At 37.1% G+C, this 18,010-nt stretch overlaps 1 protein-coding gene across 5 annotated transcripts; it reads left to right on the top strand.

Annotated features, from left to right (window-relative positions):
• Positions 1–2,860: 2,860 nt before the first annotated feature.
• Positions 2,861–18,010, top strand: LOC149421290 (embryonic polarity protein dorsal-like). Of its 5 annotated transcripts, XM_089635933.1 has the most exons (10): positions 3,278–3,512; positions 8,058–8,132; positions 10,168–10,390; positions 10,477–10,808; positions 10,971–11,203; positions 11,792–11,953; positions 12,743–12,821; positions 14,660–14,755; positions 17,087–17,167; positions 17,297–18,010. In XM_089635933.1, exons 1-10 carry the CDS (start codon positions 3,488–3,490, stop codon positions 17,755–17,757), a joined length of 1,767 nt encoding a protein of 588 aa, XP_089492059.1. In that variant the 5' UTR covers positions 3,278–3,487; the 3' UTR covers positions 17,758–18,010. The 5 variants fall into 5 exon arrangements, 4 of the variants coding, with proteins under 4 accessions (XP_089492058.1, XP_089492057.1, XP_089492059.1 ...); XM_089635931.1 differs by lacking the exons at positions 17,087–17,167; positions 17,297–18,010 and adding an exon at positions 2,862–3,270 and having other exon boundaries at positions 3,422–3,512; positions 12,743–14,801; XR_016302641.1 differs by lacking the exon at positions 17,297–18,010 and having other exon boundaries at positions 12,743–14,755; positions 17,087–17,139.

The following is an 18,010-nucleotide window of genomic DNA, read 5'->3' as shown; positions in this document are numbered from 1 at the left end:
GACTAATTAAGCGCCTTTCATGTGTATCGCACGAAGATAGCAACGGTCGTATTTAGCTCTTGTTAATGTATCAGTGATACCAACATAACAGTGCGTTCCTAATGGCGGCGCATTGTCGCCACATCGATTCGCGAAGTGAATTTTGGTTTTACGCAATTGAAAATCAAAATGCATAATTTTCCGCCGCCCGAAATGCAAAAAAATTTCTTTAATAGTAATTAAGGCGAATATAAAGTTTTTTTCTAAAAAATATTCGTAATAAGCGTGTCAGGACCTATCCAAAATTTACCCAAATATTTATGTCGGAGGAAATGGTAAAAAATGTAATAAAGTTCAATTTTTCTCTAAGTTTAGTTTGAAGGTTAGGAAATACGCGTAAATATTTAAAATAGTCCAAACTAACAACCTAAAAATGTATTTTGTACATGTTCACTTGAATCAAGACTTAAATAATTGTCCCCATTAGATATTTAAGTTGAATCCAAGTATGTTTTTTTAAAGATCATTTGCATGCAGCAGAATTCAACCTTTCCCCTCGGATCTATGCCAGTGTCCATAAATGTCTATATTGCATTTAGATAGTTCAACATTAAAATATGTCTAAGCATTAGTATGTATTACAATCATCAAATGTGTAGCAAAATAAATAGGGGTAATCGATCAAACCTCATTATTCTACTCGTGGTTTTCCGATAAATATGTTTTAAATTACCAACAAAGCTAAAACCAAAAGCTTATAAAAAAATCACAGATTCGTTCCCGGTTCACTTGTTTGACAGATTAAATGATGTTTTCGAACTTTCTTCATGAAGTAGGTACCTATTTATATATTTTTGGTGCTTACCCAACTTACGTCTCCCTGTACATCGTAACCAAAGGTTCGTTGAAAATTATTGTTAAGTACCTATGTATTTTCTACGAACCTTAATTGTAACTTGTAAGTTCTGCTATATGTAGGGGTACTTACTCCTTACTACTGCTGTTTTACTCCTTACTACTGCTGCTAATACTGTTGTGTGCTGATGCACGCCATTGTGTATGTGAGATCTTCAAAAACGAGAAAGCAATTCAATAACGTAAACGAAGTCTCGGAAGCTGGGCGTACTGTAGGTACCTATAGGGACCCTGTACAAATCGCAACTGCACGCCACGGTTGAATTTGGCAGCCACCTCTAGTCTGGAGCCCCAAAACACTTGAAAAATATCCTTGACTGTGTGCAGAACGGGTTCCCCTATCTGCAATCTTTACAGAACAGGCGGCAGGTGGGAATGCTATCCTTATTCTTACAGTGATACAGGATGCATACGTCACATTTTCTATCGCTTACACATATGTATTTACTTTACTACACGAATTCCGAAGGCGACCCGAAAGTAATGCAAGGGCGACGTAGATAGGCACCTACTCGCAAGCATAATGAAAACGGTGATGGGGGGGAAAGTGTCGGGATAAAGCGCGGGTGGATGGTAGAAGAAGCCTAATGAAGGCATGACACAATCAAGTAAATCAAATGATTGAGTCAGGTCATGTCAGAAGAGTGTGTATATATGAATGTGGAGTGAGGCCAGGATTGTAAATCTAGTTCTTTAACGTTTGGCCCTCTCTGATGCCGAGAAATAGGGTGACGGTTTTGTTAGTTGAGTGCTAATTATCGATGAAATCTTGGTGATCCTGGGTCCTAACTTCTAATAGTTATACCTTATACCTACTCAAAATAATATACCGCTAGCCAATCATTTTTCGATAATTCAGAGACAATTATATAACACTAGTTATATTATAACATAAGAACCTAATGAACCTACACTACGTATACGTGATAAGTATGATGGTTAACAATAAGAATTACCTAGGTATTTGCGGGAGGTAGGTACGTGACAATGCAGTAAATGGCAACGCGGAGGTCGCGGAATCAACGCTCGTCAAATGTAATAAGGATAACCGTTGTGCTTTTAATGTATTTTATTTAATACCTTTTAGGTTAATACCGGGAAAAATCGGCCAAAATGACAAAAAAGGAAATTTGTGAATATCCTAAATGCTAAGCTCTGCAGAGAGCGCAGCGTTTCATCAAGGTCTCGAGTTCTGACCGGTGACCAAGCTTCCTGATTATTGATGTAAGTACCTACCAACTAGAATTAATTCGGAATTTTAAAAAGTATAGGAAAGATGAAGAAGTAATAATGTTTATTGGGTATTGATATCACGTATTATGTGGAAGTAGGTAATCGTGATTATTTATAAGTACCTTCTTACTGATTATTCTATTTCTTGTGGATGCAGTAAGTACCTATTAGTAATATTTATACTGTGCAATTTCCTCATTCCACTGATACTCAATAGAATCTATATAAAAATAATATTTGTCGCTAATTATGGTTTACAAAAAAATAAATAATAATTCTATTTATATTGATACTCCCACAAGAAATCGCCTCGACAGAGCGTCTCATTTAGCATTTAGTTGGTGCGGTAGAGATATTTTGGTTGGTTAGGTAAGTACTTAATCTGTTTATTTTGAGGCTTCCTTATCCGATAAGTTCGCGAGCAGACGGTAAGTACCTAGATATAATATAATAATATATTATTATAGAGGACAAGTTAGTAATGGTGTTATTGAAGTCTGTCACAAATGTGGGCAAGTGGGATGCATTTGGATGCACTATGCGCTTGCAGTCCATGTCCAGCTAAAGGCGAGGCTGATAGCGCGGCAGCATTATTTCAGTAAGTAGGCAGATAATGCTGTGCTGCTGCTGTACCCAGTTAAACACTAGGCAGTCTAGGCAGTGGCACTAGAGGTGAGCGCGAAACACGGAACGGAACAGTAGCCGAGTAGCGGTAGACGGTAGACATGTATATTGCGTCCGCACTCCGCATGCGCACAGCCGTCAGATACGTCACCGAGAGCCATGTGACTCGGCCTGGCCAATAGCAAGTTGTAAAGTTACGTACAAGTATCATATCGCTCGAAAGTTGTGGTCACTGTTCCTAAAATAATTGAGTACACATCGCTCCTTCGACCTACCGGTTTGGGACGTGCGGATCTTTTCGAGCATTGCCTATTTGTTTATTTCATTACTTCTATAAAAGTGTATTTGTCTCCGAGTTTCAGTAATATTCTTAAACAAAATAGTGTATTCAAAACGCGATAACTGCCCGCTGTTCGCTGCCCGCCTGGCGAGCAAAGTGATCGAGACGAGACCTTGATAACTTGTTTCTTCGAACGAGTGAATTACGACTATAAATATTATAGGATCATGTTGATAGAGGTATGTGTATTGTTATGTTCATTTAGTTCTGTTGAAACAGGAATAAAGTTTTAAAAGTGACGTGGTTGTGACTATTTGAATGTGTCAACTGTCTGTATTATTTCTGGATGTCCGAAAATACACCTTCCTTAACTTTTAAACTTTTGTTAAGGGCTCTCGGCTATAATCGGAACGTCAGAACGCCTCCCCACAAACTGTTCTTATAACAATCCAGTAGATGGCAATGGAAAACGGTAGTATAGGTGTGTAAACAACAACTCAAACAAAACATTGCATGACACTACCAAATATTATATTACCTATAGTTATAAACGCCTCTGCGTGCATGTTTAACTTTATTTCAAAACTTTATTTTCTTTCAAATGTGCATGTTTAAAAGTTTTACATTAATCACTGATACTATTCAACATAAATATATATTATTTAAGTAGTACCTACCTAGCACACGAGTAATACATAATTCAAAACAACGCAGTACATATGTAAGTTAGTAGGTAACTTATAATTCCACGAATCCACTTGGAATCGAACTAGAATGCATGTTTATTGTCTTGCCTTTACTTTATCTTTTATAATATTATATTTTATTATGTTTTACAAATATTAGCAGCCACTTCTGTAAGAACACTAAATTCTGCATTCATTCAATTTTATAATTTGATACAATTAGGAACTCACTTGAAGAATGGGGTAATCATTGGAAAAGTGAATTTATTATACCAATGCAATGATAATAAAGTCAAATTAGAAAATTATTGATAGCAATCGCCGAAGAATTAGGAAATGTCCGAGTAGCGAGTAGGTACCGAAAATAAATATGAAAACAATAAAAAGTATAATTTTTGCAAATTAGTTATGTATTCCGAAAATATGTGTAAGATTCATGTGTGAAAAAAATATAAATTATGTTGAGTCGCAGAATTCAGCTTCACGTAATTTTTATCTTTATTACTACAAGAAACAACTTATTATTTACGTCGGGTGAGATGGAAAAACATACACGAAATAGATTCTTAGTTTGGGTTATTTAAAAAAATTATGCGTATTTCCTAACCTTCAAACTTCACTTATAAACGTCAGATCATACTAACAAGAAAAATAGCTCCGACACCTTGCGAAACACGTGAAATTTTGAACTTTGCAAAAAAAAAACTTTTGCAAATTTTACCATCTCCCCTGACATAAATAGTCATCTCTTGTAGTAATGAAGCTGAAACCAAATTTTCAAAAATAACACAAAAGTGTTATTTTTGAAAATTTGCATGAGGCCGAATTCTGTAACTTTACCCAATTATATTTTGAAATACTTTTACATAACAACAATTTCTAATATCACTGTAAAAATGTCAAATCAACCATTGTATTTTTTATTTTTTTATAATTTCATTGGCAATTTAATAAAATAATGTCTAATAATTTTATATTGTTATATTGAGGAATTAACTTTAATCATTTTCACAAACATGATCAAATCAGCACAGTAAATTTATCATTAAAGTTTTCATGTATTTGTAAATATTGTGGTATGCATAAATATGCTACATCCCACTGACAGAAGATAGTAAACTATTTTTTTTTTTAAACACTTTAGAAGAAGTTTGATAATGGCCTGCATTGTGTTTTCCTACCTATTCATATAACCGTAAAAAATTATCTATTTCTTTAATATGTATATATTTCTAAAGAGTCTTAACTTTTATAATATGGATTTTGGAACTGATATATTGTACTGACACCAATAATATTATAACTGTACATATAATTTTCTTCTGCCTTTTTAAACTGTTGTTGACGTCATCCATTCTTATATTTCCTGATCGTCATGTTTTAAACTAAGGTACGGTTATTCGGTACACAAAGTCAAAATCCTCATTTCTAATCAAATCTATAATGAAATAAATCTGTTAACTATAAACATGGAATTCCAGTAATTTTATTAGAATTTTCACATTCTAACTTCAATACCAGTTTTTATTTTTTTATTTTACATATTTATGTCGATTTCATGATTTTCAAAATGTGCATATTTCAAAGCCCGCCAAAACGATCGAAATCTGGCAAGGTACGCGTGGCGTCATATGTACTTCCAATTAAGTAAGGCCAATCCCACTCCGGTCGATACGAAATCAATTAATCTGAATTTAAATATTTCTTAAAAAACATGAATTCTTTTGAAATAATTTGTTTACCGCAGTGGTGAACCGTTTGCGAGACTACGCAGCGCAACTTGACACAAAATTATTCGCATTTTTATTGCACGCGGCTGGCCGCATGAGGAAACGATGTAAGTTCTGTCAGAACCCGCTGACCAATCACAGAACGTTTAAGTCTCTTACGGTTTTAATCGTTTTTAAATGACGATTTATAAATTCTCATATAATAAATGTATATTCAGAATCAGCGTTAGTTGATCTATATGAATAATTTTATTTTTAAGCCATAATATTTTTCACTCAAGTTCCTTATTGTTGTTAATTGTTTTTAAAAAATTGACCTCCAGCTCTAATATATATAATTATAACATAGAAAATATATCTAGTTTTATTTAGAAAGACGGTATGATCAAAAAATGTTGTATTGAAACTGGTGTTTTAAATGAAAGTGTTATTATTTTAGCTGTATATGTGGTTTGCAATTGTATACTTAGCCCGTCGTCCCGTTGGGTCAGTAAGGGTGATGAATCTGTACATACCGAAGACCTTGCTCAGGAAAGTCCCAGGGTCTTCGGTTTATATCGATTCTTTACCCTTACTGACCCAATAGGACAACGAGCTTAAGAGGAAGCTACAAGCCAAAAATGTGTATATTCTTGGTATACCTTATATCGTAGGTAATAGGCATTGAAATCGCTTGACAAACGGAGTCTAAAAACATTCGATTTCAAGCACAAAACTGGTTTTTATTTATTTTGTAAATAATTTTATAAGAAAGCAAAAAAGTTAATCTAGTGAAACTGTCACAGATAATCTTATTTATATTTTTTATTGAGTAATTTAATTTTTTATTTATATTTTACTCAATCGAAACGATAGGAAAACCTTCAATTTATCTAAAGCATATTTTTTGGTATTCATAATGTACACCAATTTGTTATAAAGATTAATCAAAATAGTGATTTGGCACTAAGCTTCGCCTTAAATGAAAATATATTTGGTTTTATACCACTTTATTAGAATTTATACATTAATTTTGTCAACTAGTTTCGGTTATGTCAAGTTTCTTCGGGACAGTTTTACTGTAGACAGTTTATAATAATACTCTTATCGGAGACAACCCGGAAGACAACCGCGGACAACCTCAGTCCCGAAGACTTCTTCTGGGCAGTTTACAAATAAACTGTCCTGAAGAAGGTTGAGTTGATTGACAAAATGTATAAATTCTAAAAAAGCTTACAAAACAAAATATCTTTTCATTAAAAATAATATATTCTTTTATGAGTTAGATTTTAACAATCCAATTCACGGAGCTAACGATTTGTATCTAATAGTTTGTTATAGTTAGTAACTAACTGATAGCTCCGTGATTCCAATGTCTGATTGTAGTCCCACCCCGTAGTGTGTTGCACAGAATGCTTACTTCACTTTCGCCAGCAACAGAATTCAAACCGCTTGCATTTACATTAAAAATTATGCATTTTCTTGAAAAAATCCTGCAACCAACTTTTCCTCTATTTATGTACAAAGCACCTGTACATTCTTAATACGTGGAGGTGGTTGGTTGTCACAGCAGGTCAAAAGGCAGTTCTAACAGCAGAAGTTGCTACGGTTGATCAGTTGGACAGTTGGTAGTCCTGTCCATCAATATCAGTATTGAATTTGTGTGATATTTAGTTCTACTTCAAGAAGTTTTGCAGTAGTTAGTTATTCATTGAAATAATAATCTATTGTCATTCATATTAGACAAGTTGATTTACTGTCATTTGCTAAATTAGTTTGGGAAAAGGATCCAAAGTTATCATAAAAGATTACCATTTGTATTGGAGCTCAGCATGAGTCTAATGAGGTTTCAATCATTGGAATAAGAATATTATCAGTGCCTCAGACGTTCCGAGGTGCTGAAGTAACTTTGTCAGTAATCTTTTCCTCCCCTTACCAGAGGTAGACCTAACTCGTCACACGGCAGGAGTTGGGACGTCGCTTTGCCAGACGTTGCGGACCAGCGCTGCATTATGTATACCCCATTTATGTGCCACCAAAAACTTTATTATCATACGTCAATGTTTTATGCTGGCACTTCATTAAGAGACATTCTATTCCTTTATTCACATAAAACTATGTTCATATCGCTTATATGTAGTAAGACAACAAAAGCAGAAATAAAGGTGGCATTTGTGAATCTTAAACGATTGTGCTGTAAATAGCATAAGGTTTGCAGCTAGTGTGTTAAGGTATTTTAAATAACATTTTGAATTTTTGAAATTAATCTCCATAGTAGTTATTTTGATGCTTGTAACTTTCATTAATATTTTTTACTAGTAGATGTATGTTGAATTTTGTTTTGGGTTCTTCTTCCAACTTGTAAGGTTTTCCTACATATATCTTTAAAAGTGCCGTGATGACAAAATTCGTAAACCTAATGACCATCCATATATTACTGTGGATAGTATATATACTGTGTACTCCACAGGAGTACACAGTATCTGTTTTTCTTAAGGACGCAAACAGTCAATAGCTGTACATGGCTTCACTTTTTCCCTTATCACAGTGCATATTTTAAGAAGTGTGTAGGCAAACCTTTATGTGTGTGAGACCAAGTGAAAATAAACACATGTATTGTTGAAATTGCAGAGGGAGATCTTTCGAGTTGTGAGATAGATAATGAGGACAACTGTCAGCAATCCAACATCAATATTAGTGATGTCAGTAAGTAACATTTCTTGTTTATTCATTTTTCATACCTAATGTTAAAGCAATATTAAAATATACAATATCATTTTTTTATGTTAAACTAATGTTTTATAAGAAAAGGTTTTTATGCATATCACAAAGGATAACAAATTATTGCTTATATTAAATTGATATTCGTAATCATTTATCACGGAAAAGTGTGTGTCAGACGCGCTTGCTTTGGTGTCCTCGCTTCAACGTATCCTGGTGTGTGTGTCAGAGTGTGTCGCTTGCTTTGGTGTCCTCACTTCAACGTATCCTGGTCTTTATGGGGCATATTAGACCTTTTTTATACGGAGATACTTACAAGCTACGTGACTGTGATGCAACCACAAGTCGCCCACTGATATGCTACTCATTAAAGTTGCTTTCCGTACATGGCGCTACCCGAATTACACTGAAATTGAACATTTTTTCACATACAGCCGTGCAGTAAATGTGTTGTCAAGTGACTCTAACAATGAAGACAATATTGTTTTTCTCCTTTCTTTTCTCTCTAAATAAAATTAAACAAAGTCGCTATCCGCGTCTGTCTAGTTCTTCTAAACTACCCAACGAATTTTTATAGGGTTTTTGCTATCATTTAGAGAATTTCTTCTGGAAGGGTTATGTATATAATACATGCATATTATATTTATAGAATGTAAAGAAAAGTCGAGCAACGCCGGGTTCACGTCATCTAAAAGAAGATTTTCAGTTCATACAACAAAATAAACATTAATTGTAGGGCATTCATCGCCACGAAGGAAATACACGAGACCTTCTCCGCTAACTCCTTTCTTGTGTATTCCGGTAAATTGTAGTTATATAAACATAAATGTTTTGACACCTACAGAACAATTTTAACATTCAAATCATGCTCTAACACCATTTCTGTCAAACGAGTAGTAGATGCGTATGCAACTGGCATAGCGTGCCACCAACAACTTCAGCAGCGTGCAACTGACATCAAACCCGTTGTCGTCTCGTTGCGTTATGTATTAACAATAGCAAAATGGTATACTCATGAGAGAGGCGTATGCTACGTGCACAAATCTCGAGTCGCTTTAAATATCTCCACATACGAATGGCCTTAGTCACAGAGAAGAAAGCCAGCCGCAGACGTAAGCTAGTATTGTTTTAAATTAATAAATTTGAATAGTAAAAATCACATATTCCAGAAAGAGAAAGATATGCCAATAAGCTACTACCTCTTGGCATGGAATCATCTGTGCTTATACGTCTGGTTGTGGTAACCTTGATTACAGGCTTATGGTTCGGCTCACTTTTACAGGAGGTTATGTTCCAGACCATTGATATAATGTAATAAAGGGAAACATTTTTTCTTGCCAAAGGATACAAAAGCTTAAATCTAAAAGACTTATGAAAATTTTATTCAATTGATAAACAACCGTGTTGGTGAAAACCTTACTATTTAAGGGTACGTATACATTTGCGAACCGAAGCGCGAACCGTACCACGAATTACGGGAAAGGAACGAAACTGACATAAATTGGTACATGGAAAGATACATAAGATGTATACATTGCTTATCCAGTCAAAGAGGGTTGTTTATCTGTTGTTTAAACTTGAAATAATAATAATTTTGCATCTAATTTCGGAATTTTTCAAAGGTATTTTAAATGTTCTATATATTTCTTCATTTTGAGATGTCGTAAAAACAAAAACCAATTTGAATACTAGATAAAATTACCTTTTAGATTTAGTATTTGAAATATAATTTGTAACATTTTAATTTTAAACAATGAAAAGTTGAATAAAAAAAGGTTAACACAAACATTTTGAATCAAAACGTCCAAAAATTTCAACGAATTAAAAAATCAACAAAACACAGTCCTTTTTTTAAATTTGTATATACCTACATTTACATAAGGCATATGCATATGTTTTTAAAAAACATCACTTTCACTGAAGTTTTATTAAATTCACGCAGTATAAGTCACTGTGCCATTAGTGATTATTTGTGTACAAGGAGTGGTACCTTAATATAAAAGTTGATATAATGTTCCAGTTGAAGTCATTCAGACAACAGATCCAAGTTTCGAAGCAGCGGTTCAGCACTGCGAGCCCGAGATGTTCAGCGGTGGTGGCCCCCTTCCCGGGCCTTCCCAGCCAGGGTCTGGTACCGGGACAGCCGGGCCTGCCCAGCCTGGGTCGGCCCAGCCCGCCACGCACCACCGCCGGAGAAATGCCTTTGTGAAGATCATCGAGCAACCTGCCTCCAAGGCCCTTCGGTAAATGCTCTCTTCAAATGTTTATTTAGTTATACACATCAAGGGTGTAGGCGGTGTTGTATCTCACAGTTTGGTGTTGTTTACAGATTTCGATACGAATGTGAAGGAAGATCAGCGGGCTCCATCCCCGGGGTGCACAGCACTCCCGAGAATAAGACATACCCCACCATCGAGATCGTGGGCTACCGGGGCCGCGCCGTGGTTGTGGTCTCCTGTGTCACCAAGGACGCCCCCTACCGACCCCACCCGCACAATCTGGTGGGCAAGGATGGATGCAAGAAGGGCGTCTGTACTGTAGAAATCAATTCTGACAGCATGTGCGTTTCCTTTAGCAATTTAGGAATCCAATGTGTCAAGAAGAAAGATATTGAAGAAGCTCTGAGAGTTCGTGAAGAAATCAGAGTAGATCCATATAAGAGTGAGTACTGTTTACTATTTTATATTTGTTTACAGTTACATAATTGTTTAATAGCCCTGTTGTTATTCCTCTCTCTTTTTGGATGTGATAGGGGAAATATGGGGTTCTGTTGTTCACTGTAAACAGCACGGTCAGTGTTATATCTGAATTATTGCCTTCCAGCTGGATTTTCACATCGTTCACAACCCACCAGCATAGATCTGAATGCAGTCCGCCTTTGCTTCCAAGTGTTCTTAGAGGGAACGGATAGAGGGAGGTTCACCCTGCCTCTAGTGCCCGTGGTGTCGGATACCATTTTCGATAAGAAGGCCATGAGCGATCTCGTCATATGCAAGATGAGCCACTGCTCAGCGCCTGTGGCTGGCGGCAGAGAGATTATTCTGCTCTGCGAGAAGGTAACTACTAGTGTACTCTTCATTCTCTATCTTAGCCCTGTGGATACTGTGTACTATAGCAGTAACAATGACGCCCTCTATGGTCGAGGGGTAAGACTCTCGACTAGCAAGCTGGAGCGTGTTATTTCACAAATTACTTATTTAAAATAATATGTAGTATATTTGCGGCACGTTCCAGATTGGAAGCTACTCTCAGTATTGCCCTGGTGTAAGACTACCATTCAGAATTGAAACGTTGCTTGAAATGGCTTTGGCCGTGTTTGGTGACCAGATCTCAGTAGCCAGGTACTTCCCCACCATCCTCCTCCTCATCTCCTTCCCCTCTGCACTACCTTCCCCTCCCCACTACCTTTGGCCTCACAACATACCCCAATTGGAGATGTCATTGTCTCTCTGGCTCCAGACGGTTGGGAGCAGTTGGGACTTGAAAACTCGTGTGGTTACACGAAAAAAAAATTTTAAATTATGATTTACTGTTTCTGACTTAACAGTCGGCCAATCGCCAGTCAATTTGCAATGTTATTCAATGGTAAAGAATAGACAACACCTTGTTATTAGATACCTCATGATTTATAAACTGATTTGCAGGTTGCCAAAGAAGACATCAGCATCAGGTTCTACGAGGAGCAGGATGGGCAGGTGCTGTGGGAGGGATGGGGAGACTTCCAGCACGCCAATGTCCATAAGCAAGTTGCTATCGCTTTCCGGGCACCACGCTACAAAACACTAGATGTTGATCAACCTATCAAGGTGAATTAAATATCTTACAAGAAACTCGTATCAAACTCCATTGCAAATTCATTATGCACTATTATATTCACTTAACCACTTGAACGATTTTTGACTATGGCCAGTTTGCAAAAACATTTTGAACAATCGCTTGTCATAATGTTCCAAATTTATAGAACCTAAAATATGGGATACACAGAAAAATCTAGGTGGGTTCATTGACCTTACGGCAGTAAGCAGTTCATACATTTCCAGTTCAAACCCTTTAAGCCACAAAATGAAAACTTTCCAGGAGACAACAAAAACTAATGCATAAAACAAATTGAAAAATTTGAAGTTTATATAAAAAGGTTACTTATTTTCAAAATTATGATTTAACATATTGCGATTCTATTTATAATTATGAGAGATTATGAGGATTGAGTAATTTCGTCTACGGTTTTCTCGAAATAACCTAAAATGTTTTTCGCATTAATTTAGTTTTTAGTATTAATAATGCCGTAATATTACCTTACCATATTGTACTTTGAAGACTATTTTATATGACACCACTGTAACATTCCAAAAAAATGTGGTTGAAGGGTTGTCATACAACTAATCGCTTCTGTGGTAATCTATAAAAGGTAATTTATATAATCTACTCCTTGTCTTTTTTATTTGCCACAGAAACAAGACATTTATAACACATGCTTGTAGGTAATTCAAAAATTATTAGTATTCAAATAAATAAATAAAAAATAAATAATGTCCCTAGACTAATGTGTCTGCAGCAAGTAACTGTGTGCAATCAAACGAAACATTTGTTTGCAGGTTTGTATCCAACTGCGAAGACCTTCAGATGGAGCCATCAGTGAGCCGCTACCCTTCGAGCTGCTGCCGCTGGACTCAGGTAGGACCGGCCTCTTGTCACGGCGCCGCAAGACGGACTTCCACCTCCTGACTCAGATATTGGCGACGGACAGTCAGCATAAGCACAAACAAACGTCGCAAAACTCATTTGATTCAGATAATACTGTCTGTATGGCCACCGGCATAGACGGCAATAATAATAGTAACCATCACAACCCTAACTTCGAGCCTAACCCTGTTTCTGCATCAGAGCCTTCCACTGTCAATAATTCTAATAATGACTTGACAGTGGATCTCACCACTCCTTGTGATGAAGTCCATAAAATTGAAGACCAAATGCATTCCCACGAAAACGGCATTGATCTGAATCACTCCAATTCATCTGACAATCATGATAAAAACCTTAATGAACTTTTAGACCAAGTAGCGGAACTAGACGAGATATATTCCGAAAATCAAACTCGTTTAAGCAACATGGCTGCCATCGACAACTATAACAATTCAAATAATATGAGCATGGATATAGATGACTTTGATGACAGAAAAACTTACAGCAGTCTTCAATTAGCGTTTAAAAATCCCGTATCCATAGTCGAGCCGGATATATCGTACGAAGATGTTATCACCCACAAGGGACCTATAATCGATCTCGCTCCGCTGAAACGCGACACGACGGATGAAAAGCTTCCTCCACTACCCCCCAAGCGTATTCGTAAGACTCCCTCTGTGGAAGCTCTTCACCTCCGTCCGCGAGCTGCCACCTTGTCAGTGGAGCAAGTTCTCAAGCCCGGGCAGCCTATCCCTCTCTCTCACTCCCCCACCCAGTCCCAGCAGGCACTCAACAAACGTCCCCAGCAGATAACTATCACGAGGTCTGCCGACTGCTTGCCATCCAACTTGCCTTCCGTCCCACCTAAGAAGCGCTCCTTTCTGTCTCGCATCTTCAACAGAAAGTCTAAAGACAAATCTCCCCCTCGCCCTTCCTCGGACAGGAAGCCCGGCAAGCTCGTGGGTAGGAGCGCAAGCAGCGTGTCTGGGCAGCGCCCGTCCAAGTTCAAGCAAGACGTTTCCCACACTTCCCTAAAGGGTTCCTCTGGTAACTTGTCTCTGGGGACCTCGCTGCGTTACACCGACAGCATAACCCATATTTCCTTGCACGGAGACAATAATGATTCTACCGTGTCTCTCTCTAACAACAGTACCGTCAATAACCGAGCCGTGTTGCCTCCAACCGACGGAGATACGATTCTCGTGGCTGAGAACGTATTGGCAATCGATGCCTCCGCCCTCAGGAAGATACAGGATAACCTGGACCTGACGGATGCCGAGCATTACGCCTTGTACATGGCCCTGGCACCCCACGCGACTGTGTCTGAGTTCGATGAGTTGAGTTGTTACTATTCTCCGGTAGATGGCGGGAAGTTCCCCCTCATGGCGCCGTCCAATCAAGACTCCAAAAATTAGTCAAATAGATCACTTTATTTACCAAAATATAGTATTATAAAATGCGTAATATGTACAGTGTACCTCGCTCATACGGCGGGTCACGTCTCAGCCAGCGCTGTGCAGAGCTGTTATCAGCACACCACTGACGTAAAGCACATAAAGTAAAAAGAGTTGGAATCACTGCGGCAAATTGTGCTCCAGAAGCAACGCTGTGTAAAACATTTACATAAGTGAATTAATGCAAATTCTAAAAACGCCGTAAAGCGAGGTATGCCTGTATCATGTTCAGTAAACAATATCATTTAGCACATTATTATTGTCTAAAAGTTGTGTTGTCATAATCCCGTGTACTTATAACATTGTTAAATATTATTTAGGTTATAAGGACATAATATTTATTTAATTTCATGTGACCTATTATGTATGTTGTAGACCCGGTAGTGTTGAAACGAAAGAGACAGAAATTTGCCGGAGATCCAAACGCGCACCTTCTTAGACACTTACAGGCCCCAATGCAAGACATTGCCAGTAAGTTCTTCCTCACATCTTCTTGGGTGGTTGGGTCTATACTATATTGTGTACATCGTTTGATGCATTTCTCTAATATTTACGGATCGGTAATGTCATGATGTAATGTCAAGTAATTCAGGTAAGGAAGACATTTCATCCAACTAAATACTTCAATAAATCAATAGTCAGTTTAATCCTAAAATCTAAAGTGAGTTACTCCTAAAATTGATAACCTTTTATTTATATAATTTTATTGAAAAAACCCCTAGATATTGTTAATTTTATATTTATAGTTATTTCAAACTCTCTTGTAAGAAGTTAAGAAGAAAATGGAGTTAAGTTTGTTGGTTTATTTTTATTTTTTACTAATTAGTTGAGGTTATAATAAGACATTAAAATTTGTTGGCATTTTTCATGTTTATGTATATTATAAAGAAAACATATCATAAAAATTCACTTGTACTCTTATTTGGGAGTGATTCTGCAGTGAGCTCTGTTAAAAATTCATTAAAGCAGATATGTAATTAGGGCCGGCCCTGTGCGGGCGCAATTGGAGCAGTCCGCTCCAGGTGCCAACTTGCCAAAGAGCCTGATAATACCTAATACAGCGAGCTTAAGAGTTTTAGTAGCGCCAGGTGCTGTTCAGCTCAGGGCGGGCCCTGTATGTAATGCATGAAGTCAACCAACAGAAAGCCAAATAATGTACACAGTGCTCCCTGGTTATGGCTGTTGGCTGAATCGCCCACGGGATATTGTTTCCTTGTTTGTATTGTTATAAGTCCACCCAATATTTAATCATGCCAATCAAAATCATTATTTCATATAATAATATGTTTCTCATTATAATTATTGTATTTTTTTATATTTATTATACTATGTATTTTCACCGTACACATTTTAATGGGTGCAACATTTTAAGGTGCTGGCATTTTTATCTTACTGTAATATTTTGTACAGATGAATAATAATCGTTTTCTTGATGTATTAAATACTCTAATAGTCAAATAAAAACTAGTCAATGTTACCTTTTGTAATGGATTATTGTTTGTGACGGGTGTGTTTGAAAGTTTATGATTCTGCCGATGAGGATGGATCCAAATTAATTCTTTAAGTATCAAAGCTTGAGTGAATAAATATTAAATAAATAGACGGATGCTTCCTTCTTTTCCTAAACATTTACAGAGCATACCAAGTGAAGTTTGAGGGATGTTATATAAAAGGTATGCCAATTTGTTCTGTAGCATGGTTTGTTGTTCTGCATGTACTGTTGTGGCTTTCTTTTGTTTAGTTTTTTTTATATGTACTGTATCTATCTTACAGAAGAACCCTAGATTAAGTTCACATTGCCCAATGTGGAGTCTCACCCAACATTATGTACCATTACTGTAAGGACGCCATCACTAGGCCGGAGTGAATATTTTTGTTTTTAGAAAATCAAAACCCCTATAAGTTTAATTATTGAACTTATACAATATGAGAAAAAACACAAAATTTAAATAACCTGCGAAGACATTTTCTGGTGGGGTGGTTAACCAAAGTTTGCAAAAAAGGATATTTTTTTACATGTTACTAGAGTTCCTCCCAAAGTGCAATTCAAGTAACTTTTATTATTATTATTATTTACGGTGACACTTTCTAGTGACTTCCGTTAAAACAAACAGCAGTAAATTTTCAAACATTTTCGCGCATCAATTTTTTGATGCCACACTTGTTTACTAAAAAATGCCCACAACACAAGAAAAGATTTTTCGTTACTTTTTTTGTAATTTTCAGTTTAACCGCGCCACGTGAAGAAGTCATCATCGCAGGCCAATAAATTTTTGTGTTTTTCTTGTATGATAAAAGGTCAATGATTAAATATATAGAGATTTTGAATATTAAAATTCACTCCAGCCGAAACATCACCCCATCATTACGTAGATAATAATCTGTCAAAGTGTCTACGTCTCTATGCTTATTTCCAATGGTTCTTGAGACTCAAGCACTTTAATAAATTAATAATTATCAAATCATTATGTATTGTATTAGAAAAACACACAAGAACAAAGGATATTAATGCCATTGAGACTTGTACTTGGAACTTTGCACTAGCCGGGCATCTGCTCTCATCGCTGAGCTATCGCACCAAACTTCTGATCTGCCGTGTCACTCCACCACAAGCTGTTGTTTTTTTTTACAAGTTTTCAACATATTTATAAGTTGTCCGCTAGAGGTGTTACTTAGTTTTCATGTATTTAGCTTATTTTTTTGTTTGGTTGTTTATGGTGTTGTTTGATGTTGTTTTTAGAAATGAATGATTGTGTCTAGTAGCGGCTGAAACAAACACTAATGGCTTTTGTATAATTGCAGGTTTGGACCCGTTGGCGCAGGCGCCAGTTTACAATGTTTACGGCATGTCTCCGGAGCAGACCATCAAGATGGAGCCCAGAGGTTGCTATTCAATTCTATTTTATTAAATACCCATAATTAAGTTTTGTCGTTAAAGTTATTTTGTTTATCAGCATTTCTGATGACGACTGTAGGAAGCAATGGGAATAACTTTAAGTATAATATTTTCAGATCAAACCCCCTCACCATATGCGGGACAGAGTGCGATGCAGTTTGGAGGGGTCTACCGCACTATCCAGAGTAGCCCCTCCCCCAATCACCACGCCACTCCGTCCCCCCCCCTGGAGTACGGGGCCGTGGGAGGCTGGGCCCCCCCCTCCATGCTGGCGGGCCCCTCGGCCCCAGTTCCCCCCACCGTCATGCAGCCCCCTGACCACACCACTCTGAGCAGCCTGCTGGACATGGACAGCCAGCAGCTGACGCAGCTCAACTCTGCCGAGCTCTCGGGCTTATCATCGCTGCTGGAGGGTACCTACCAGCCCAACCCGTACCAGCCCTCTTTCCGCCAGGACACCAAGATGAATGTGGACCAGGAGAACATGACGGATAGTTTCACCAGACTGACCACCAATGCCATAAATGAACTCACCGGAGGGAACGGCTTGACTGATCATTACGGCAGACAGAATTAATAAAGCTTGTCGTGTGGTGAATAACCAATAACGCATGAGTGTGTTATGTTGTGATGTGTATGACTTTAACTGTATGTAAATGAATTGTGTATGTATATAAATATTTTTACAAAATTACTACCTATGTAAATAATATTTCCCAGTAAATTAAGTAAAACTCCCGTGTTAGTAATTTGTCACAAACTCGCGAGATTTACATTTACTTAGTGAAAAGGAGTTATCCTATATACAAGTATACTTGTTGTCAAGTTCA

Source organism: Hesperophylax consimilis, chromosome 9 (genome assembly GCF_061612785.1).
Source record: "Hesperophylax consimilis isolate HC1 chromosome 9, BYU_Hcon_1.0, whole genome shotgun sequence".
Classification (NCBI taxonomy): Eukaryota; Metazoa; Arthropoda; class Insecta; order Trichoptera; family Limnephilidae; genus Hesperophylax; species Hesperophylax consimilis.
This window is presented reverse-complemented; position numbering and strand designations above follow the sequence as displayed.